Source organism: Phalaenopsis equestris, unplaced genomic scaffold, assembly GCF_001263595.1.
Source record: "Phalaenopsis equestris unplaced genomic scaffold, ASM126359v1 Scaffold000002, whole genome shotgun sequence".
Lineage (NCBI taxonomy): Eukaryota > Viridiplantae > Streptophyta > Magnoliopsida > Asparagales > Orchidaceae > Phalaenopsis > Phalaenopsis equestris.
The window spans coordinates 81,305,279-81,325,281 of record NW_018164444.1 but is presented as its reverse complement, the minus strand read 5'-3'; the positions used below and the strand labels follow the sequence as shown (position 1 = coordinate 81,325,281).

The window sequence follows — 20,003 nt, the reverse complement described above, 5'->3', positions numbered from 1 at the left end:
ATGATGGGTAGGGTGGGGGGGGGGGGGGGGGGGAAGATGGAGAGGGAGGATCAAATAATCATTCTTCAACGGTAATCATAAATTTATGTCCATCACACCCCTTTAATTGATCATAGGATGCATGAAATTGTGTTGGTGATGACCATGCACAAAATGATGTGGGTGATCATTCTATATCATTGGTATTGATTATGCATTAGGGTTGGGACAGGGACAATCTGGTCAGGCTGATATCTTTATCACCTTTTGCTCTTCTAATTTTTTTAGAAGTTACAGACTTTGCAATATGCTGCTGAACTGCATATTTAACTATACTGTGCATGATTCGTAGTGTTTTCTGCTTATTATTTGGCCGGGTTGTGGAGTGGGTGTGCTTAGATTGACGCGGCACTTCACTCCGTTCCTTTGATGTGAGCAAGTTATAGTGTTAGTACGATTTAATTAAGTAAATCCGAATTTAAGTATAATCGAAGGTAAAATTTCGAACCTTAATTCTGAAAATTCATAAAGCCACGAAACTCCACCACTTTTTGTATTTGGCTGGATTTCATAAATTCCATGCTAAATCCTATTCAAAGGAACTACCAAACACCCCCTAAGCTTTCTATTTTAATGTCACTTTTTTGTTGCCTGTCATTTGTTGTCATTCTTTGTTGTCACTGGACTGATTTAGCGAATATCTAAACTTTTTATTCTCTATCTTTGCATCCAGGCCTTCTGGAATTGGTTTGAATAGAAACCAAACCTGGTTTATGAATTTTCTTTCTTTACTAAGATTTATCAATTAGTTACCGTAGTTTCTAGTTACTGCACATGTTTAGATTTTTGCAATTTCTGCAGTCAGTTGTGTTCTTCCTTTATTATCATTATATCTTTTTCATGGTTCTTCTTGTCTATTATGCAGGAATTGGCTACTTGTTCTGTTGGTCCGATAAATAGTGAAAATTTGGGCGAGTCCGTGCCCTATGCTTTGAAGAAGAATGCTGTAAATGCAGGTAAAGTCATCGAGCCTTTTTTCTCTCACGCAAATCTTTTAACTAGATGGTCAGTGTGCGTCAATATTGACATTATTTTGCTGATTTGTTTAAGACCCACTATTTAGTGAAATTGCTATTTTGAGTGTCATCTATGGTTTGTGGAGAGCCGATTTTTCTCTCGAAAAGAAGATCGACATTGTATCTTATTTGTTTTCGTTGATATTAGTAAAATCAACCATCATTTGAGTTTTCTCACCTCTCTATTGCAATTTATTTACTATTTTTGGTTCTAGATCGTATCAAATTGGTATCAGAGTGAGATCTTGGAGGAATGATAATAAAGAAAATGAATATGTTGTAAGGAGTATGGCAAATTAGATCGGGGATGAAAAAAAGTTAGATACCATAGAAAACCAAATAGAGGGCCAACACAAGAGGTTTTCTTCCATGGAGAATCAATTGGAGAACACATTTGTGAGCATTGAAAGATGATAAAGAAGCTCATGGAGATGTTACTCCAAGATGCCACCAACGTCTCAAATTGCAAATCCTAACAGAGTTAACCAGAGAATCCTTGGCCAAATTAAAAGGGAAGGAGATTGAACGAGAGGAACACGAGGAGAAAAGCATCTACCATCATGAGCTTCCTCTTAGGACTTCGAGAGGGGGTGGAGTAGAAACTTTTGATGGAGGGGGTGAGCCAAAATTTGGAGGGGTTATGCAAGGGGTGCCGAGGAGCACGAAAAAGGAATGAGAGAAGCGGGAGTGGGGTATGACTATAAATAAAGGGGGGAGTTTCACCCTAGAATTTACTATGATTTATGCATATAATATATAAGATGCCTATGATGAATACTAGTTATAAGTATTCTGATTTAAGAATATTATAAGTGTTCTTATTAGAAAAACTATTACATGAATACTTGCAAGTATAGGTGATAGGGAACGATAAGATTCTTGACTTCTAGTATTCGGACGATGATTAGACTCCAGGAATTGGTGGGATCAGACGATGAAGGAATGTAGGGAACCATATGTATCAAGGGGGTTATTGATAACTCTTATGTTGGGGGACCCAACCTTTATTAATAATTAATGTGGTCTCGGGTTGGGTGACGATCCAATGATGACATGATATGAGAATAGGTGAGACATATATAATTATAAGTGACATTTTTATGAATTGATTGATACTATTATGAATATGTTTATGATTACATATGATTACTTATCAATGGATGAAATATATCTATTATATAACAGTCATCATTCACAAAATCACATGCTTGTTCTCTTACATGTTTTTTTTTCGTCTATAAAATTTCATTAATCTTTATTATTTCACTGAGCTTGTTGTTATTTATTTTACCTTGTTGACTCTTAGGAAGAGGAAAGGAGCATCTAGACAAGTAGTCAAGTGTGACTTGTACAATTTTTGCATTTCATAGTTTTGGGCGTTTGCACCAATTTTTTTATATGTATTATTAATATTTTTTATTTAACAGTTCTATATAGATATATATGTTTAGATATAATTTTCACGCTTCTGAGTATTTTCATATGAATGATTTATGAAATGAAATGTATTGAACATGTTTACGGTGATTTAATTAGAAAAGTTCATCACATATTGAGTATTTATTCTGCAAGTTAGGAGGAGTGCTGGTTGAATCGTCCACCTCCGTTGCATCACAACAAATTCTTAAGTGGGACTAGTTGCGGTGTGACAAGAAGCAAGTGATGAAGACCAGTAAAGCGGACACCAAGGGAATTTTCTAGAAGAGTGCCTTGACAACCATGACATCAATGACCTAGACGGTGTCGTTTCAGAATGAGGCACCAAAAGAGAGGATATAATGACCTGTCTCGGAGGTAATTTCAAGCGTCTCACTGAGGTAAAAGTGCAGGATAAGAAAGTGAAATGATTATATTTTCGATGTGACAAAAAGTATGCCCCATAGCACCGCTACAAATAGCGCGCGCTTTAGGTTATTTTAGTTTGTGAGAGGGAGGAGAAATAACAAGGAGTTGGAAGTAATATGGTGGAGGAAGAAGGCCATTTGCATTGGGATGTAGCTAGGAGTGTCAATTCGGGTTGGTGGGTCGGCTTTAGATTCAACCCAAATAGGGTTAGCTCCAACCCGACTCGAGTAATAAACATGTCGAAAACTAAGACCCGAACCTGACCTGAAATTTTGTGCTTATTCGGGTCATGTTTGGGTTTTTGGTTTCAACCCAAACCCGACTTGAATAGTAAATAGGTCGAATTCTCTGACCCGAACTAGACTTGAAAAACATTCGAGTTTACATTAACCCTGATTTTTTTAGTCGAGTCTGAGTCGTGTTGACATGTCAGGTCAATTTTTTACACCCCTAGATGTAGTAGAGGTATCACTCAATTCAGTAGTGAGATTTACTCTGAATCATACTGTTAAATTTGCGACTAGAGCAACTTGAATTTTATGATAGAAAAAGAGGTATATATATCCAATTACACGGATAATCACAAGGAAATTAATAAAAACAGAATAAAAAGAAATAAAAAGTTAAACAAAAATAGAATGCAGAGAAATAAGAAAGGAATTAATATAAATTCTTGCATTTAATACAAATCCTGCATAAATTTAGTTTTCCCATTCAGGTTGAAGCACAGATGTTAGTCATGTTCAACTTGGATTTGAAGTCATTGAACATTTGCTCAAGAGGATTCTTTGTAAGAATGTACGCTAAATGGCCAGTGAAGGGCAAAAAAAGAATGCAAATTACCCCATACTCAAGATTTTCCTTAATGAAGTATCTGTCAATCTCCACATGTTTGGTATGCTGGACTGGGTTGTGAGCGATGCTGATGATGACCTTATTGTCATAAAATAATAATAGAGGGATTGAGGTTGCATATGTGTTTCATGGAGCATGATGTGCAACCAGAGAGCTTCAGAGATCTCTAAGGACATGAACCAAAATTCAGTTTCATCACTGCTCTGGGCAACTATCGACTGTTTTTTTTCTTTTCCATGTGATGATATTTCCCAACACAAATGACAATACCCAGAGGTAGATCGCTGATCATGTATAGACCCGACCCAATTAGTGTCTGTGTAAACAACAATACGAGAGGTGTGATGCGAGAAAAACAAACCTGTGCCTGATGTGTCTTTCAAATAGTGAAGAATCCAATAGATAGTTTGGAGATGGTGCTCAAAAGGGTCATAGGTTATGCATGAATTGACTTTTAATACCAACGACATATGTCGATGCGCGTATGTGCAAGATAGATGAGTTTCCTCATAAGACGTTGCTAGCGAGTCTCGTTGACACGAACAATATTGGGAACATTAGCCAATTTTTTATCAGGATCCATCGGGACAACAATTGGTTTGCACAGAACAAGATTGTTCTCTTTTAATATGTCAAGTACATATTTGCGTTGAGACAGATAAAGCGCTTGAGATGACCGAGAAACATCCATACCCAAGAAATATTAAAGAGATCTCAAGTTCTTCATTTCAAATGATTTAGCTAAAAGACCTTTCAAAGATTCCAATGCTGGTAGATTATTACCTGTGAGCACAATATCGTCGACATAGATGATAATTATAGCAATTTGAACATTGGATGAATGCCGGAAGAAGAGAGTGTGATCCGATTAAGTCTGAGTAAAACTAACGACCAACTACCATCTTTGTGAATTTGCCAAACCAAACCCGTGAGAATTGCTTTAGTTCATAAAACTTTCATAGCCGACACAATTTCCCTTGAGAGGTAGTAGATTCAGAGTCTGGAGGAATGAACATGTATACCTCCTTCGTGAGATCTTCTTAGGAACGCATTTTTCTTATCGATCTGGAATAAGGGCCAATCTAGATTTGCTGAAAGAGACAACAGGACCCAAATGGTGTTTTACTTAGCCCAAATGATGTTTTATCTAGCCACTAAAGCAAATGTCTCCTCATGGTCAAATCCGTAGGTCTGCGAGTATTCTTTGACAACCAATCGTGTTTTTTGCGTTTAAAGGACCCGTCAGAGCAGAACTTGATGGTAAAAATCCATTGACATCCTATTGCTTTCTTTCCTCGAGGAATATTTACGACGTCCCATGTATGGTTTCGCCGAAGGGCATTAATCTCCTCCATCACTGCAGTCTTCAAGGCAGGATTTGCTAGTGCTGCCTCAATGGTAGCTAGGATTTGATGATCCGTCAGGGTAGTAGCAAATGCCTTATAGGTCGGTGATCGACTGCGAAAATGACATATTTTGCCATGGAATAGAGGGAACGTACCTTACTTGGAGAACTTACCTTCTCATTTGCAATAAGAGTTGTGCTAGGGATGTTGCCCGAGATAGATTCAAGATCCTGCAAGGAGCTAGTAGACTCCAGAGTAGGTGCATCAGGACAAGTGTGCCGAGTGTAAACACGAAGTGTGGGAGGACGAAATGGTGGAACTACAGGAATCGGGTTTTCCTCGGTGGCAGGAACAATGGGGGGGGACATCCATAGGAGTAGGATAAGGAACTATGTCTAAGAACTCTAGCTCCCCCTCACTTGATGCTAAGTTAGGAAAATAGGGATCACTTTCAAAAAAGAGACATCGACACTCACATAATTTTTATTTGTGATAGGATCCAACCATTGATTTCTTTTTTGAATGGCAGAGTACCATAAGAAGGCACATTTTATGGATCTGAGGTCAAGTTTACTAAAAGTGGGGGAAGTGTTTCGAAAAAAGGTCGTGTGCCCAAATATTTTGGGATCTAACATAGTGAAGACCCGATTGACATAAAATTACGACATTTAAACGGCTAAATTGGCTTGAAAGTTGTGAATTTTTGAGGGGAGTCTTTATGAGATACGTGGTAGTCAGTATGATATCATTCCAAAAACATTGTGGGTCATTAGATTGAAACATAATGAAACGAGCAACATCAAAGAAATGTCAATTTTTTTCTTAGCAATACCATTTTGTTGAGTATCTGTGCACATGCTATGATGGAGGACGCTCTTACTAAGAATTCACATAGAATAGAATTAAAAAATTCACGACTATTTTCGGTATGAAGGACCTGAATTGGGGTTTTGAATTGGGTCAAAATGAATGTGTAAAAGTTTTGGAATGTGACATCAACTTCTGATTTGTTTTTTAAAATGTAGACTCAAGCCATCCGCGTGTGATCATCAATCAAGGTAAGAAACAATCGCTTATTGGTGTAACTGGAAGTGCGGGGGAGTCCTCATACGTCACTGTGAATGAGTGATTAAAGAGCAGAAGGTGTGTAAGTGTGAGATGGACAATGAACTCGATGTTTGGCTAACTGACATGTTTCACAATCAAAATTAGACACAATTTTATTATTAAACATCAATGGATGCAAATGTTTTAAATATTGGAAACTAGGATGACATAAACAATAATGTAACATAATGGGGCATTCAGTGACGTCAATGGATGCAAATGTTTTAAATATTGGAAACTAGGATGACATAAACAATAATGCAACATAATGGGGCATTCAGTGACGTGAGATAAACTACAACTATTGAGCGACGAGTCCTCATTTTTCGTGCTTTTCTTTTGGAAGTAGTAGAGTCTGACTACCCTCTTAACAGTTCAAATCATCTTTCTTAAATGAAGATTTTGAAAGACACAAACATTAGGAGAGAACAAACAATGCAATCAATGTCATACATCAACTTACTAATAGATAAAATGTTGCACTTCAATATTGAAACATGTAACACAGATCTAGGGTTAGACCAGTAGTTAGAACAACCAACCCTTCACCGACAATGGAACTACATGAGCCGTCCGCAATTCTAACTGTATTTTTCCCAAAGCATGAGTAGTATGTTGTGAAAGTTTTCGAGCATCCAGTCATGTGATCTGTGACACTTGAAGCAATGATCCACGAACTATAGGAGGAAAAAGATGAGTGCCATAAAAATAATACCTTGACGGACGTGTGAGGTTGACGGACCAACAAAGAATTGATTGGCTTCAAAAAGTTTGACCAATCGCTCTATCTGACTTTTCAACGTATCAGAGGATTCTAGAATGTTACGTGTATGAGCTGGCTGAACCGTGGTAGAATCTGATGTCAAAGTGAGACCCTTTGCAGTACATATTTTGGCTGAAGGCTTGTGTGTTGGTTTTACTTGGAGCTTCCGACACCTATTACGAGTGTGATTTGGTTTATTATAGGAGTTACACGTAGGGTGACCTGTTTGAGGTGGCAAGGAAGATGACTGAGTACCATTAGAAATCAATGCAGTCGATTCAGTGGAAGGAGTGGAGGTGCCGAGCATGAAAAGTCTCCGACTTTCTTCACGGCGAATCTCAGTGAAAGCAGCGCGAGTGGAAGACAGAGGATCCCGATCAAGAATACCCTGGACTTCATTAAGGTCTTTGTTGAGGACTACTAAGAATTGGAACATGCGATCATTTTCTACATTTTTCTGGAAGAGAGAGGTCAATTGGAGGATCCCGAGTGTAGTCGTAGTACATATAACATTCCATTCACAATGCAAACAGATCATTGTAGTACTAGGTCACTGTCTTTGATCCCTGTTTTGCCTCTTAGATCTTTTAAGACATCTCATAGAGTTGGCCGGAGTTTCCTACGTTTGAGCTCTTCACGAACGACGAACCAGTTTGACATCCCTAATATTAATATATATAAATAATATATTATATTAATTATATAACTTATATTATATAAATATATACTATCTATATTAGCATGTTACTTATATAATATATTAATATATTATTATTATTAATTTATTATTTATTATAATTTATAAAATTAAATTTTTAAAAATATCATAAATTATATATATAATTATTTTAAATTATTTTATATTCGAACAATAACGATTAAATTATATATATATATATATATATAATTATTTTTAAATTATTTTATATTTCGAACAATAACGATTTGAACATAAACGAATGCATTACTGTTCGTGTTTGGTTCGTTTAACTTTCACGTTCGTCTCATTTACGTATCGAACGAATCGAGAACAAACTCATTGACGAACCGAACATGAACTGTTCACGAACAACGAGCTTTTTTGACAGCCCTAACCATGGTCCATGGAGTTCTCCACTTCCCAAGCTCCATAAGTCGGGTCAGTCTTTGAAGGTTCATATCTGTGGGGTGATTGAATTTTCGACTACTTTGATGAACAAAGACATTGCTTTGGATCATTGGAGAAAGTTGCGGCGGTTCAGTTTATAGTTGTGATTAAAAAGTTCATGTTGGTTTCTAGTCTTCTGGTTTATGGAGGGATTGAGGTTGATGACGATCCTCTGATGGAATTAAGCACACCTTTAATAGAAGGTTCAATAGTGGAGGAATCCACCATACTTCCAACAGAGCCAAAGGTGATATTGTTTTGTCGAGACATAGGAGGGCAGACAAGATGGATGTCTAGCGACGGAAAAAGGCTTTTGGAACTAAGAGTCGGGTAGATCGGGCAGGTTGGAGAGAAATCTGGGCGGTAGAACGATAGTCGACAACTGCATGAAGGCCTCACATCAGTAAAGACAGGGAGTTCGTTAGGAAGGCCTGTAAGGAGACCGACTAAAGGAGCTGCTGAGTTCAGCAAGGTTGGAGAGAAATCTGGGCGGTAGAACGATAGTCGACAACTGCATGAAGGCCTCACATCAGAAAAGACAGGGAGTTCGTTAGGAAGGCCTGTAGGGAGACCGACTAAAGGAGCTGCTGAGTTCAGCAACTAGAAGGTTCTGACGACAACAAGGCCTACAGGAAGAAACATAGGGCCTACTGGAAGGATCAGCTACAGAAGGGATCAATGCCACCGGGAAGAAACATTGGCGGCTAGAAGGTTCTGAGTGCAGAAGGCCCGACAGGAATCCTATAGGAGAAGGCCTGTAGATTGCCGACGACTAGGGTGGAACCTCTGGGTAGAGCTATGAATCTGATATCGTGTTAAATTTGTGACCAATGCAGCTTGAATTATTGATAGAAAAGGGGAGTATATGTGCCCAATTACAAGGACACTCACAAGGAAAGTAATAAAAACAAAATAAAGAGAAATAAGAAAGGAAAAAAAAATAGAATACAAAGAAATAAAAAATGAATAATCCAGGAATTAATATAAATCTATGCATTTAATACAAATCTCTGTATAATTCTAATACATACTATGATGGTGAGGACGAATGAGGATGCAACTGATTGCGGTGTTGGTGGATAGTGGGGTCGCACATAATTTCATCTCAAATCAGGTCTTGGATCAGTTAGAGTTGGAGTTAGTTTATATGAGAGGCTTTAGGATCATGACATGGATAAGGAAGTTGGAGAGAAGTTGAAAAATTTGTAAAGGGTTAGTTCTAACACTACATAGCCTACAGGTAGTGGAGGACTTCCCTTGGACTGGCTTAGTTTTAATTTGTGATATTGAGCAGTAAGGCTCTCAAAAAAGCTCGTTGTTCGCGAACAGCTCGGCTCGTTCGTTAAGTAAACAAGCCGAACATGAACAAATTTTTAAAGCTCGAATTGTAAACAACCCGAACTCGAACAACTCTTTGTTCGCTCGTGTTCGGCTCGTTTTAACTCGAAATAAAAAAAAAAATTATATAATTATTTATATAGTAATATATTACATATATTATTTATATAATAATATATTATATATTTATATCTAAGTTAAAATCATAATGCCTTGTGTGGTAACGTGGTTTATGCATTATTTTTTATACATTTGGTTTAGGTTTGAATCTCACACTTTACATTTATTATTTTCAAATTAATTTTTACGAGCCAATTTCAAGCCGAACACGAGCCAAGCCTGAGCTCGCTCAAGCTCAGCTCATTTACAGCCCTATTGGGCAACACTGATTTGATTTTGGGGCTGAGGTGGCTGCAGATCTTTGGAGAGATGAAGGTGGATTGGAAATACCTGTTGATGGAGTTCAAGCTAGATGGTAGGAAGGTGGTGTTGAGAGGAAATACTAGCCTATGCAGAACCATGGTCTCGCTCAAAATCATGCTCAAGGTGATACAGAGAGCAGGGTTAGGCTATTTGGTAGAGTTATAAAGCATAAAGATCCTGGATTCTGAGTCAGAAGAGTTCTTCGAGGGTGTTCAACAGCTCCTATAATAGTTTTCTGACATATTTCAGTAATCGAGCGTATTGCCACCACCTAGGCAACATGAGCACACTATTACCTTAAAGGATTTCCGTCCCATCAGTGTCAGACTATAATAGTATCCTCACATTCAGAAGGATGAGATAGAGAAGTTGATTTGAGAGGTGCTTGGAGCTGGGATTATCATGCCCAATGTGAGCCTCTTTTTCAGTCCAGTCCTATTAGTGAAGAAAAAAATGTTGCCTTGAAAATTTGCATACACTACCTGACTTTGAATATGGAAACTATATTGGACAAGTTTCTTATCCCTGTGATTAATGAGTTGCTAGATGAGCTTTACAGACACTCATTTTCTCAAAAATCAATTTTAAGTTGGGATACCAAAAGATCAGAATTAATCCAACTAATGTGCACAAGACAATATTTAGGACACATGAAAGACATTAATCATTCTAAATCGGGTTTTCAGCCTTACCCCAGGAAATTCATCTTGGTCTTATTCGATGACATTCTGGATCCAGTGTTACAGAGACAACATATGTGACATCTTAGGTTAGTTTTGGAGATGTTGAGGGAGTAACGATTGTACGCCAACTTGAATAAATGTTCATTTGCATAGTTACAGGTGGAGTACTTAGGTTATGTGATGAGCGGGGCAGGAGTAGCAGCGGACTAGCGCATGATCAAGTATATGGTGGACTGATTTTTACCAAGGAGTTTAAAGGATTTGAGAGGGTTCCTAGGTCTCATTGGATGCTACCATAAATTCGTGAGATGATACGACATGATAACATGACAACTAACGAAACAGATAAATAAAGACAAATTTCAAGTGGGGGGAAGCAACGATATAGACCTTCGAACATCTGAAAAGAGCCCTGACCAACATTCTGACATTATCTCTTCCGGACTTCAGAGACCATTCGTGGTAGAAATGGATATGTGATGGTACAGATTGGGACTGACAATCATACAAGACTAGCGGTCGATTGCCTACTTCAGCCAGGTGCTCACAGCTAGGGCTAGACTCAAGCCAATGTATGAGCGTGAGTTGATGGCCATTGTCTTGGTCATTTAAATATGGCAGCTTGGGGCGACACTTTCTAGCGATGACAGATCAGAGGAGCTTAAAGTATTTTTTGTAGCAGAGGATGGTAACTAAGGTGTGGTATCCAAGTGACCAAGACATGATTTTGAGATTCAGTATTTGTCAGAATTGGAGAATAAAACTGCAGATACACTGTTGAGAAAGGTGGAGCCTCAACTAACAACATTATCGGTACCATTGGTCTCATTGGATGCTAACATAAATTCGTGAGGTGATACGAACGATAACATGACAACTAACGAAACAGATAAATAAAGGCAATTTCAAGTGGGGGAAACAACGACATAGACTTTCGAACATCTGAAATGAACCCTGACCAGCATTCTGACATTATCTCTTCCAGATTTCATAGACTATTTGTGGTAGAAATGGATATGTGATGGTACATATTGGGACTGACAATCATACAGGACTAGCGGTCGATTGCCTACTTCAACCAGGTGCTCACAGCTAGGGCGAGACAAATGAGCGTGTTTTGATGGCCATTGTCTTGGCCATTTAAAAGTGGCGGCTTGGGGTGACACTTTCTAGCGATGACAGATCAGAGGAGCTTAAAGTATCTTTTGTAGCAGATGATGGTAATTAAGGAGCATCAAAGGTGGGTATCCAAGTTAACGAGACATCATTTTGAGATTCAATACATGTCAGGATTGGAGAATAAAACTGCAGATACACTGTTGAGAAAGGTGGAGCCCCAACTAAAAATATTATCTTGGTCCTAGGCGGGGAAGTCTTGGGATGGGAGAGTGAGTAAGATGAATGACTGAGGAAAATACAGGTAGAGTTACTACATATCCAAACATTCATCTAGGATATGCATTAAGTGGGCAACAACTACTCTACCGGGGGTGGTTCGTGTTGTTGAGAGCATCAGTGTATATCCCCAAACTATTGTAGGACTTTCACGATAATATAATTAGGTGTCACTCGGGGATAAAAAAGACATACAATCGTCTATTGACAGAGCCTTATTGGTGGGGACGCACAAAGGCGTTGATGACATGGTGGCAAGGTGTGATGTGCGCGAACAGCACAAATATTTGATCATGGAGCCAGGAGGGTTACTATAACCATTAGCTTTATCAGAAAAGATTTGGGAAGAAGTGACGATGAATTTTATAGAGGGGTTGCTTTGATTTATGATGGTAGTAGTGGATTGCCTGAGCAAGTATACACATTTTATTTCATTACGATACCCCTACACTATGGTCTCAGTTGTTATGATGTTCATACAGGAAGTGATCCGTTTACACAGAGTGCTGGAATCTATTCTATCAGACAATGACAACATGTTTCTCTGTTAATTCTAGGAATTGTTCATGTTACAAGGAATAGTCGTTAAGAGAAGCACAACATATCCCCATACTAATGGCCAGATGGAGGTGGTCAACAGGAGTGTGTAAACATACCTACATTGTTTTGTATTGGATACACCAAAGCTTTAAGCCAAGTGGATTGCACGAGAAACTTTCTTCATGATATTTTGGACTTTGTGATATTACAACACACATTACAACAGAGACATACCATTTGAGATTACCACCATCAACAGTAAATTCAATCTTTCATGTTTCGCAACCGAGATATGCTATCGGAGATCATGCACTATCGTCTTCACTACCTCCGACGTTGACAGAGGACATAGAGGTGATTCTGGAACCTTTGGAGGTTTAAGGACTACGCCAAGGAGCGGTTGGAGCAAAGGAAGTACTGATTAAGTGGCAGGATCTGCCATATTACGAAGCAACGTGGGAGCCATATGAGGTAATCCAAAAGCAATTTTCATCATTTTACCTTGAGGACAATTTGTTTCTTTGGGAGGGGAGTATTGATATACACATTGTTATTCCGGTCCAGGAAGGACCGACTTCGCCTCTTATTACACCGGTTCAGGAGGGACCGGTTGTGCGTGCTGTTATGCCGGTCATGGAGGGACCAGGTTGGATCGAGACAAGACGACCCAAGGGAAAAGGGCAGGACACTTCTGTCATGAGGAGGAGCAACTGATCATATATAGGAGGTGGGGAAGGAAGGGGGATTTTGGGGGGAAGTTTGAAGGAATCTTAAGGGGTATTTATGAGGGCTAAGTAGCTAGGGTTTGGGGGAGGTTATATTTTCTGAATTCTTTGCTTTCGTGTGGTATTCCTAGCGGCATCTGGGATTTGTGTAGAGCCAATCTACCTCTTACAAAGTAAAACGGCGCTGTATTTTGTTTGCTTTCAATTGGTATTAGTAAAATCAGGCCCTCATTTGAGTTTTCCCACCTCTCTATTGCAATTTATATGCTGTTTTTGCTTCCAGATCTTATCCGTTTTATATTACAGCTTTCAATAATCTCTTCTTCATAATGGAATTGATTTTACAAAGGCCATTGTGTGGAGCAAATGGAAATCAAATCTGTGAAAGTGGTTGGGGTTTAAATATTAATTCAAACTTGGATGTGAGCGTCTCTGTTTAGTGCTTGGTTAGTTGTCTTTTTTTTTTATTTTTTATTTTGAATAAGCAATGTAGGACCTTTTTTTGTAATTTCTTTTAGTTATAGAGCTGAAGAAGCGGAGCAGGCTGCTGTTTATTGTGGGTATCCATTAGGAGACATGAATGTATACAGGTCATCTTTCCGTGTTTAACAAAAAACAATAGTTGGTTTTGCATCGAGCATTTGGCTGATTTCAAAATTATATTGTCTAGAGTTGGCTTTGGAGAGATGTGGGTGAGTGTACTTATTAATTTTGAAGGAGCTTGTGTGTACTGTTTTTCCTGAAGGACCATTATACTTCTGATAGAAAGGGTGAAATTAGGTCGCAGATTCAATTTTGTACACTTCTAGGCAGATCAGGGAATACAAGCAGGCTGTAGATACGAGCAAGAAGATACCACCCAATTAAAATAAAGTAGAATAAATTTTGAAACTTCTGAAAATTTGTTATCATCATTTATGACGCGATCAGTTAAAGGTGTGAATGGTAAATTCTCTTCTTATTCTTTTATTGGATCAATAAACATAGAGAAACTCGAGAAACTTCTGTTTCATGCAAAATATTTTCCTAATTCATAATGGTTTGCTATTTATTCTATGCATGCAACTTTTAGTTTCTTGTTGTTCTTCTATAGTAAAGAATGCTCTCACACCTTGGTCAAGTACCCCAGGCATCCAACTTCGGCCATCAGTAATGCAAACTTATCAGAAGCACTATCATAAACATTTTAAGAGAAAGTTTCCATTCAGATCTCGGACCAGTGGGGGTCATAGTTGGCATGCAAAAAATTCGAATAATGATCTTGTTATAAGATTTTCAGATGATGATAGTGGAAGTGAGTCTGAAGAAACTTGTCCAGAAAAGGATGTTATAAGGATGGATGGTGTATCTAATGCACATGATTTAAGGCTTGCAGTCAATTTATTGCCGAAGCCAAAAGAAGGTGTTGAACCAGAGCCAGATGGGAGTAAAGTAATTCTAAAGAAAGGTTTTGCCAATCAAGAAATTGTTTCTTCTGTTGACGGTGCCTATGAAGCTACCTGTGCGCCTCGGAGAACTTCAGCCGAGAATGGCTCTCAGTTTAATCAGCGAAATCCTGCAATCAGGACATCAGCAAATCGGGATGTTGGGCATCTACAAGATGCAACAATGGCTGATCAAAGATTGGAGCTTTTACATCATGAAATCGATGCACGAGAAACTACACTGAAGGTACAGAACAGATCGCTGAAGCAAAAGGAAGTAACTGTTGGTTCTGATTCTCAGGCAACTGGCACTGGGAGTCATGCATATGACACCAATTTGGAATTTGAAGTAAATGAATCTTCTAGGAAGCGATTGAAGCATGATAAATCTTCCAGTGAATTCAATTGTGGTGCGCCTTCTAAGCCTGAAAATATCAGAACATTTCGTGTGGACAACTCTTGCACTCACTATCAGCCTGATGGCGGCAATACTGTAAATTCGTCTGTTATAAAACCCAAAGTCTCAAATTTGGCACTGTTAACAGCCAATCTTCGTGATGAGGCTCTTTCTGAAAATGTTGATGCTGCAAAAAATTTGGTATAACGTTTTTTCATGAATCTTTATTTCTTTGGGCGTTCTATTTATAATCTATAACTTTCTTTTCAATTGAGATCATCAGTTCTATTGTGATCAAAGTGATATTAACTGAGTTAATATTTAGAGCATATAAAATTTTGTAACTTGGTGTAATTATCTTGTATCAAAATCAACTATTTCTTCTTTCTTGCTAAATATTTGCATTGATGCCTGTCTCAAACTTTATTTTCTATTTTTGCTTTAAACATTCTTTTTATGATGTACACAATGATGGCTGGAAGCTCTTTAATATCATGCTGTTTTCAGAGTGACATATCTGAAGCCTTTACACATCTCTATTATGAATGTCTCATTCATTTCTTTTATATTTTGATGGAATTATTTGCAATCCAATGGTCTAAAATTTTCTAAAAGCTAAACTGTATTCAACGCCTGCTACTAATAGTTTTTTTTAGCAATTTATTCACAATTTTCTTGAAGATTATGAGAACTCGGGGCACCTTTTTATTTATTTATTCGATAAGAAGTGTGTATGGATTATTGATTTGATGTGTTGATTTGTAATTAATTGAACTGCGAGTATGGAATTGTAGAATTAAACATTCAATTTTATTTTAATATTGCAAGTGGAGAGTTGGTGAGGTTTTACTTAGTAGAACTCTTATGGGGATTGTTCAAAGCTGTTATTTTATCTATATATTCCCTAAGTTGTTTCTCCCAACCTTTTGACAGATATCTGAGAAATTTTCAAAAAAAGCTGGGGCGTGTAATTTGCCTTCTAATTATGTGGGTTCCATGGACATTATCAAGAGAAGCCAGGGTGAGGTAAAGTATGAGAGCTTTGTTGAAATATACTTGTTAGTAATGGTTTTCTCGTTCCTAGATCTATCTACTTTTGAATATTTTGATACAAACTGATCTATTTTTCAGGAAAATGCCACAGAAGAAGGAAGTACGTCCTTCCACTTTTTGGTGAAGTTGGAGGAGCTACATGATAAAGAATTGGAAGAGGCACAGGCGTATAGATGCACATGTGAGGTTGAGGAACGGAATGCACTCAAAGCTTACCGAAAAGCCCAGAGGTCTCTGATTGAAGCTAATGAGAGATGCACCTTTTTGTATGCCAAACGTGAACATTTTTCTGCCAAATTCAGAGCTTTTGTCATGAAGGCTTCCAATTCCATCTGCCCATCAGATTGGCTGTCTCAACGGATCCCTATTGAAGGTTTGATTTCAAATCTCTTCCACTGTGTCTTTTTTTAGACGATAAGTGCCAAAACAGTCTTCTAACTTTTTGATTTTAGTCTCAGATCTATAAAGTGTCACTTTAGTCTCAGACTCTTTTAATATGGGCTGAAATAATATCTATAGAGGACTATTTCAGCCTCAGTTTAAAAAATCTGGAGATTAATTTGACACTTTTATAAACTTTGGGACTAAAATGGCCCTATGTGAACAATCACGGGACTATTTTGATATTTTATATTTTGATACAGTCAGTTTAGTCTCAAACTCTTCTAAAATGGGCTGAAATAATCTCTATAGAGGACTATTTCAGCCTTAGTTTAAAAAATCTGATTTTATTTTAACACTTTTATAAACTTTCGGACTAAAATGACCCTATGTAAACAGTCAGGGAACTATTTGTTTACTTTACATTTTAAAACATAGTATGAGTTTTTGTGTTTACTCCTTCATAGCTAATGTGCCAAACTCCCTTTTTTAGATCAATTCTATGAACCTAATGTTACTAAATCGGACCATAGAGATGACGGTCTATTAGATGGAGCAGCTCTTCCTACGGGCAATCTAAACATGTCTATGGATAATGAAGGAGTGGATTTTCTTTCTAATAATAGAGTTGTTGAATCAAGATCTGATCATGTTGATGTTCAAAATGAAAAGACACCTTTTCTTGACACTTCCCAAGATTACGAGCAAGATTACGAGCTTCTAGAAGCTTCTTTGAGGTCTGAACTAGTTGCACGGCTTGGTCTTAGGGCGTCCTCTAAGGCAAGTGATACAAGTAAAAGAGAGCATGATGTTGAGAAGAGAGCTGGTAGTGTAGCTGTGGATGTGGAACGTTCTCCTTCGCCACACAACTTGATGCCAATTTCAGCTGCAAAGCAAGCTGCTAAATTAGATGGTAATCCATCTTAGATTTCTTATTTATTTTCCATGTTTTATAATTTTAGTTAATATTTTCTGCAGTACATATAGCCTGCATCATTCTTTTTTCCTCTCATATGTGGCTAGCCACATCTCATTGCATTTAATGTTATTTCCTTAATTATAAAATTTTATTATAAGCTCATAAACATTTGTCTTTATTTTCTTTATAAAATATTAAGTGCGTGGCTTTTAAGAGGATGACGAGGAGGATTAAAAGGAAGTTGGCTTGTTTTAAGGATGGTGTAAATTTCATGCATGTAATTAGGTTTTGTTTGAACTATTTTATTATTTACTGGATTCTATAATTATTCTCTTGAGTTTATATTCTTTTTGACAATTCATGGAAAATAAGCAATAAAGCTTAATTATTTCATGATACCGGAACTAGTTCAAAAGACAACGGAAACGAAAAGCAAACTTTTATTAGCATTGAATTAGGATTACAAAATGGCACAAACTGGAAAGGAATGTACGACACAACAACAACACCTGCGATTAGGGCCGGAAGAGAAGATCCGAGGGCGGCGGTGACGTCGGCAAAGCGACAATGGGAAAGGGAAGGGCTGGTGGCTGTGTGGTAGGTTAGGAAGGGGAATTTGAAGTCCAGTAGGTGGACTGAAGGGCGGGACGACTAGGAGAATGTAGGGGAACTTATGGTCTGGTGTTGAAGGAAGGCTGTTCGGGTGGGACAACAAGGAGAACTCTTGTAAATGGATCAGTTGGGTGCATGATGGGGGTTGGTAGTGGGGGCAGCTGGTGGGTAAGGGAATTGGTCGCTGAGGGGTGCTGGAGGGGCATGGAGAATATTGGTCGGCGGTTAGAAGGGTTAGAGAGGATGGAAGGGGAGAGGATGTAGGTGGACCGAAGGGCGGGACGACTAGGAGAAAGTAGTGGAACTGATGGTCTAGTGTTGAAGGAAGACTTTCTGGGTGGGACAACAAGGAGAACTCTTGTAAATGGATCAGTTGGGTGCAAGATGGGGGCTGGTGGTGGGTAAGGGAGTTGGTCGGCTGTAGGGGCGCTGGAGGGACAGGGATAATGTTGGCCGGCGGTTAGAAGTGATAGGGATGATGGAAAGGGAGAGATCGGAAATGATGCAACCACCTCGGAGCAGGATACAACCGAAGCATCACCCGTCGTCGGATACGACTCTGGCAAGGGAGAAGAAGAAAACTCCAAGAGAATTCTGAAAACAACAACCAAGCAAAAACTAAACCTAATTTTGGAAAACAACACTTTAAAAGACTCCAATTTGGAAATAACAGAGAAGGGAGGTTCCCATGGGGAAATAATAGAAAAGGAAAGTGGGAGAAGGGGCTGGCGGTATTGCTACCCATTGAAGGTGCCGCTCCCGCTTGAAGCAGAAGGAATCGGGCCCGATCCTCATTTTAAAAGCTGCTCTCTCGCTCAGTCCCGTAGGAATCGGGACTGACCCTTCCTCAGACCGGGTTTGCCCTGTCTCTCTGTTAGCAGGTTCAGGCAGTTGGCCCTAGCCCCCGCATTAGTCTTCCGGGGTTAAGGGAGCTTCAACTTCTTTCATCAAAGCTATCGGTTCTACTTCGGTAATCCTAGCAACACTTGGATTCCACTGTTGGTTGTATCGTCCCCCAATGCACCAGAGGATGGAAAGCATACATCTATATCGATGGGCTCTCCTAGGATCGCGTGCCACACATATACTGTTGAATCTTCCCAAAATAACCCACGGTTGGGTCATCCTGATCTGAAGTGAGAGTAACCTGAACTTTCCCACACAGTGTTGGTGCTAGTGGTTCGGTGTTGACTTTGAGCCTCCTTCAACACTTTCTCTCTCTAGAAACTATCCCTATCTCACTTTTTTCCCTACTAAAGCGCAAGAAGAGGAATTGAAAATTTTCAAGGATGAAGAAGGATGAAGGGGTGGGGAGGCTGTCATGATGAGAAGGCAAAACTCTGAATCCATATCATCTATGTTATAATTTTAACATTAAACCATAAATTTTATTATCTCATTAATTTCATTCGAAAGAGTTCAAAAATAATTTCCCGTTTTTTATTCCTTCCTTAGTTAAGCACTTTAGCTACTGAAAAAGGCCAAAACCTTGTTGAAACCTATTGGTGTGTAATTTATTATTAGTTTGCAATTTAATAGGCCTACCCATGATAAATTATCCAAAAGGCCCTACCAGAAGCTACATCCTAAATTTTTTTGACCTTGTTCTAGGTTTACTATAATTTAGCACTCGTAGAGTGGCATCATGCACCTCTCATTTCAATAACTTTTTTTGTCACGAATAATGACAATGTCCTTAATTTTAACTCATCATTGTTACTTTCTGCTCTAACAATTTGACATTCTTAACATTATCTATTATTTTTTACTTTTGTCTAACGTTATTATGGTTATTATTTTATTCCTTAATTAAGGAGGGCTGTCGTAGTTCTCTTGGACTTTTATACAATACTTTTTTTGTTAGGTATTGAAAAGACTGAGGAAAGCAGCTGCCTGCCTGGTGCACCACTTGACTTTAAGCTGCCGCTTGCCATTGCTTCTTCAAATGGGGAGCTTCATAGTGTTGCTGATCTGGGCACCAACAATTCTTTCCCT

The 20,003-nt window shown here is 38.5% G+C and overlaps 1 protein-coding gene across 1 annotated transcript in view; it reads left to right on the top strand.

Annotated features, from left to right (window-relative positions):
- Positions 1-20,003, top strand: part of LOC110022392 — a 38,829-nt gene that overhangs the window by 5,913 nt on the left and 12,913 nt on the right. Inside the window, 6 exon segments of the mRNA XM_020721306.1 lie at positions 905-995; positions 14,316-15,244; positions 15,977-16,069; positions 16,175-16,469; positions 16,971-17,390; positions 19,873-20,003. The exon segment at positions 19,873-20,003 is cut by the window's right edge and continues 6 nt beyond it. Coding sequence (XP_020576965.1) covers positions 905-995; positions 14,316-15,244; positions 15,977-16,069; positions 16,175-16,469; positions 16,971-17,390; positions 19,873-20,003 — 1,959 coding nt within the window.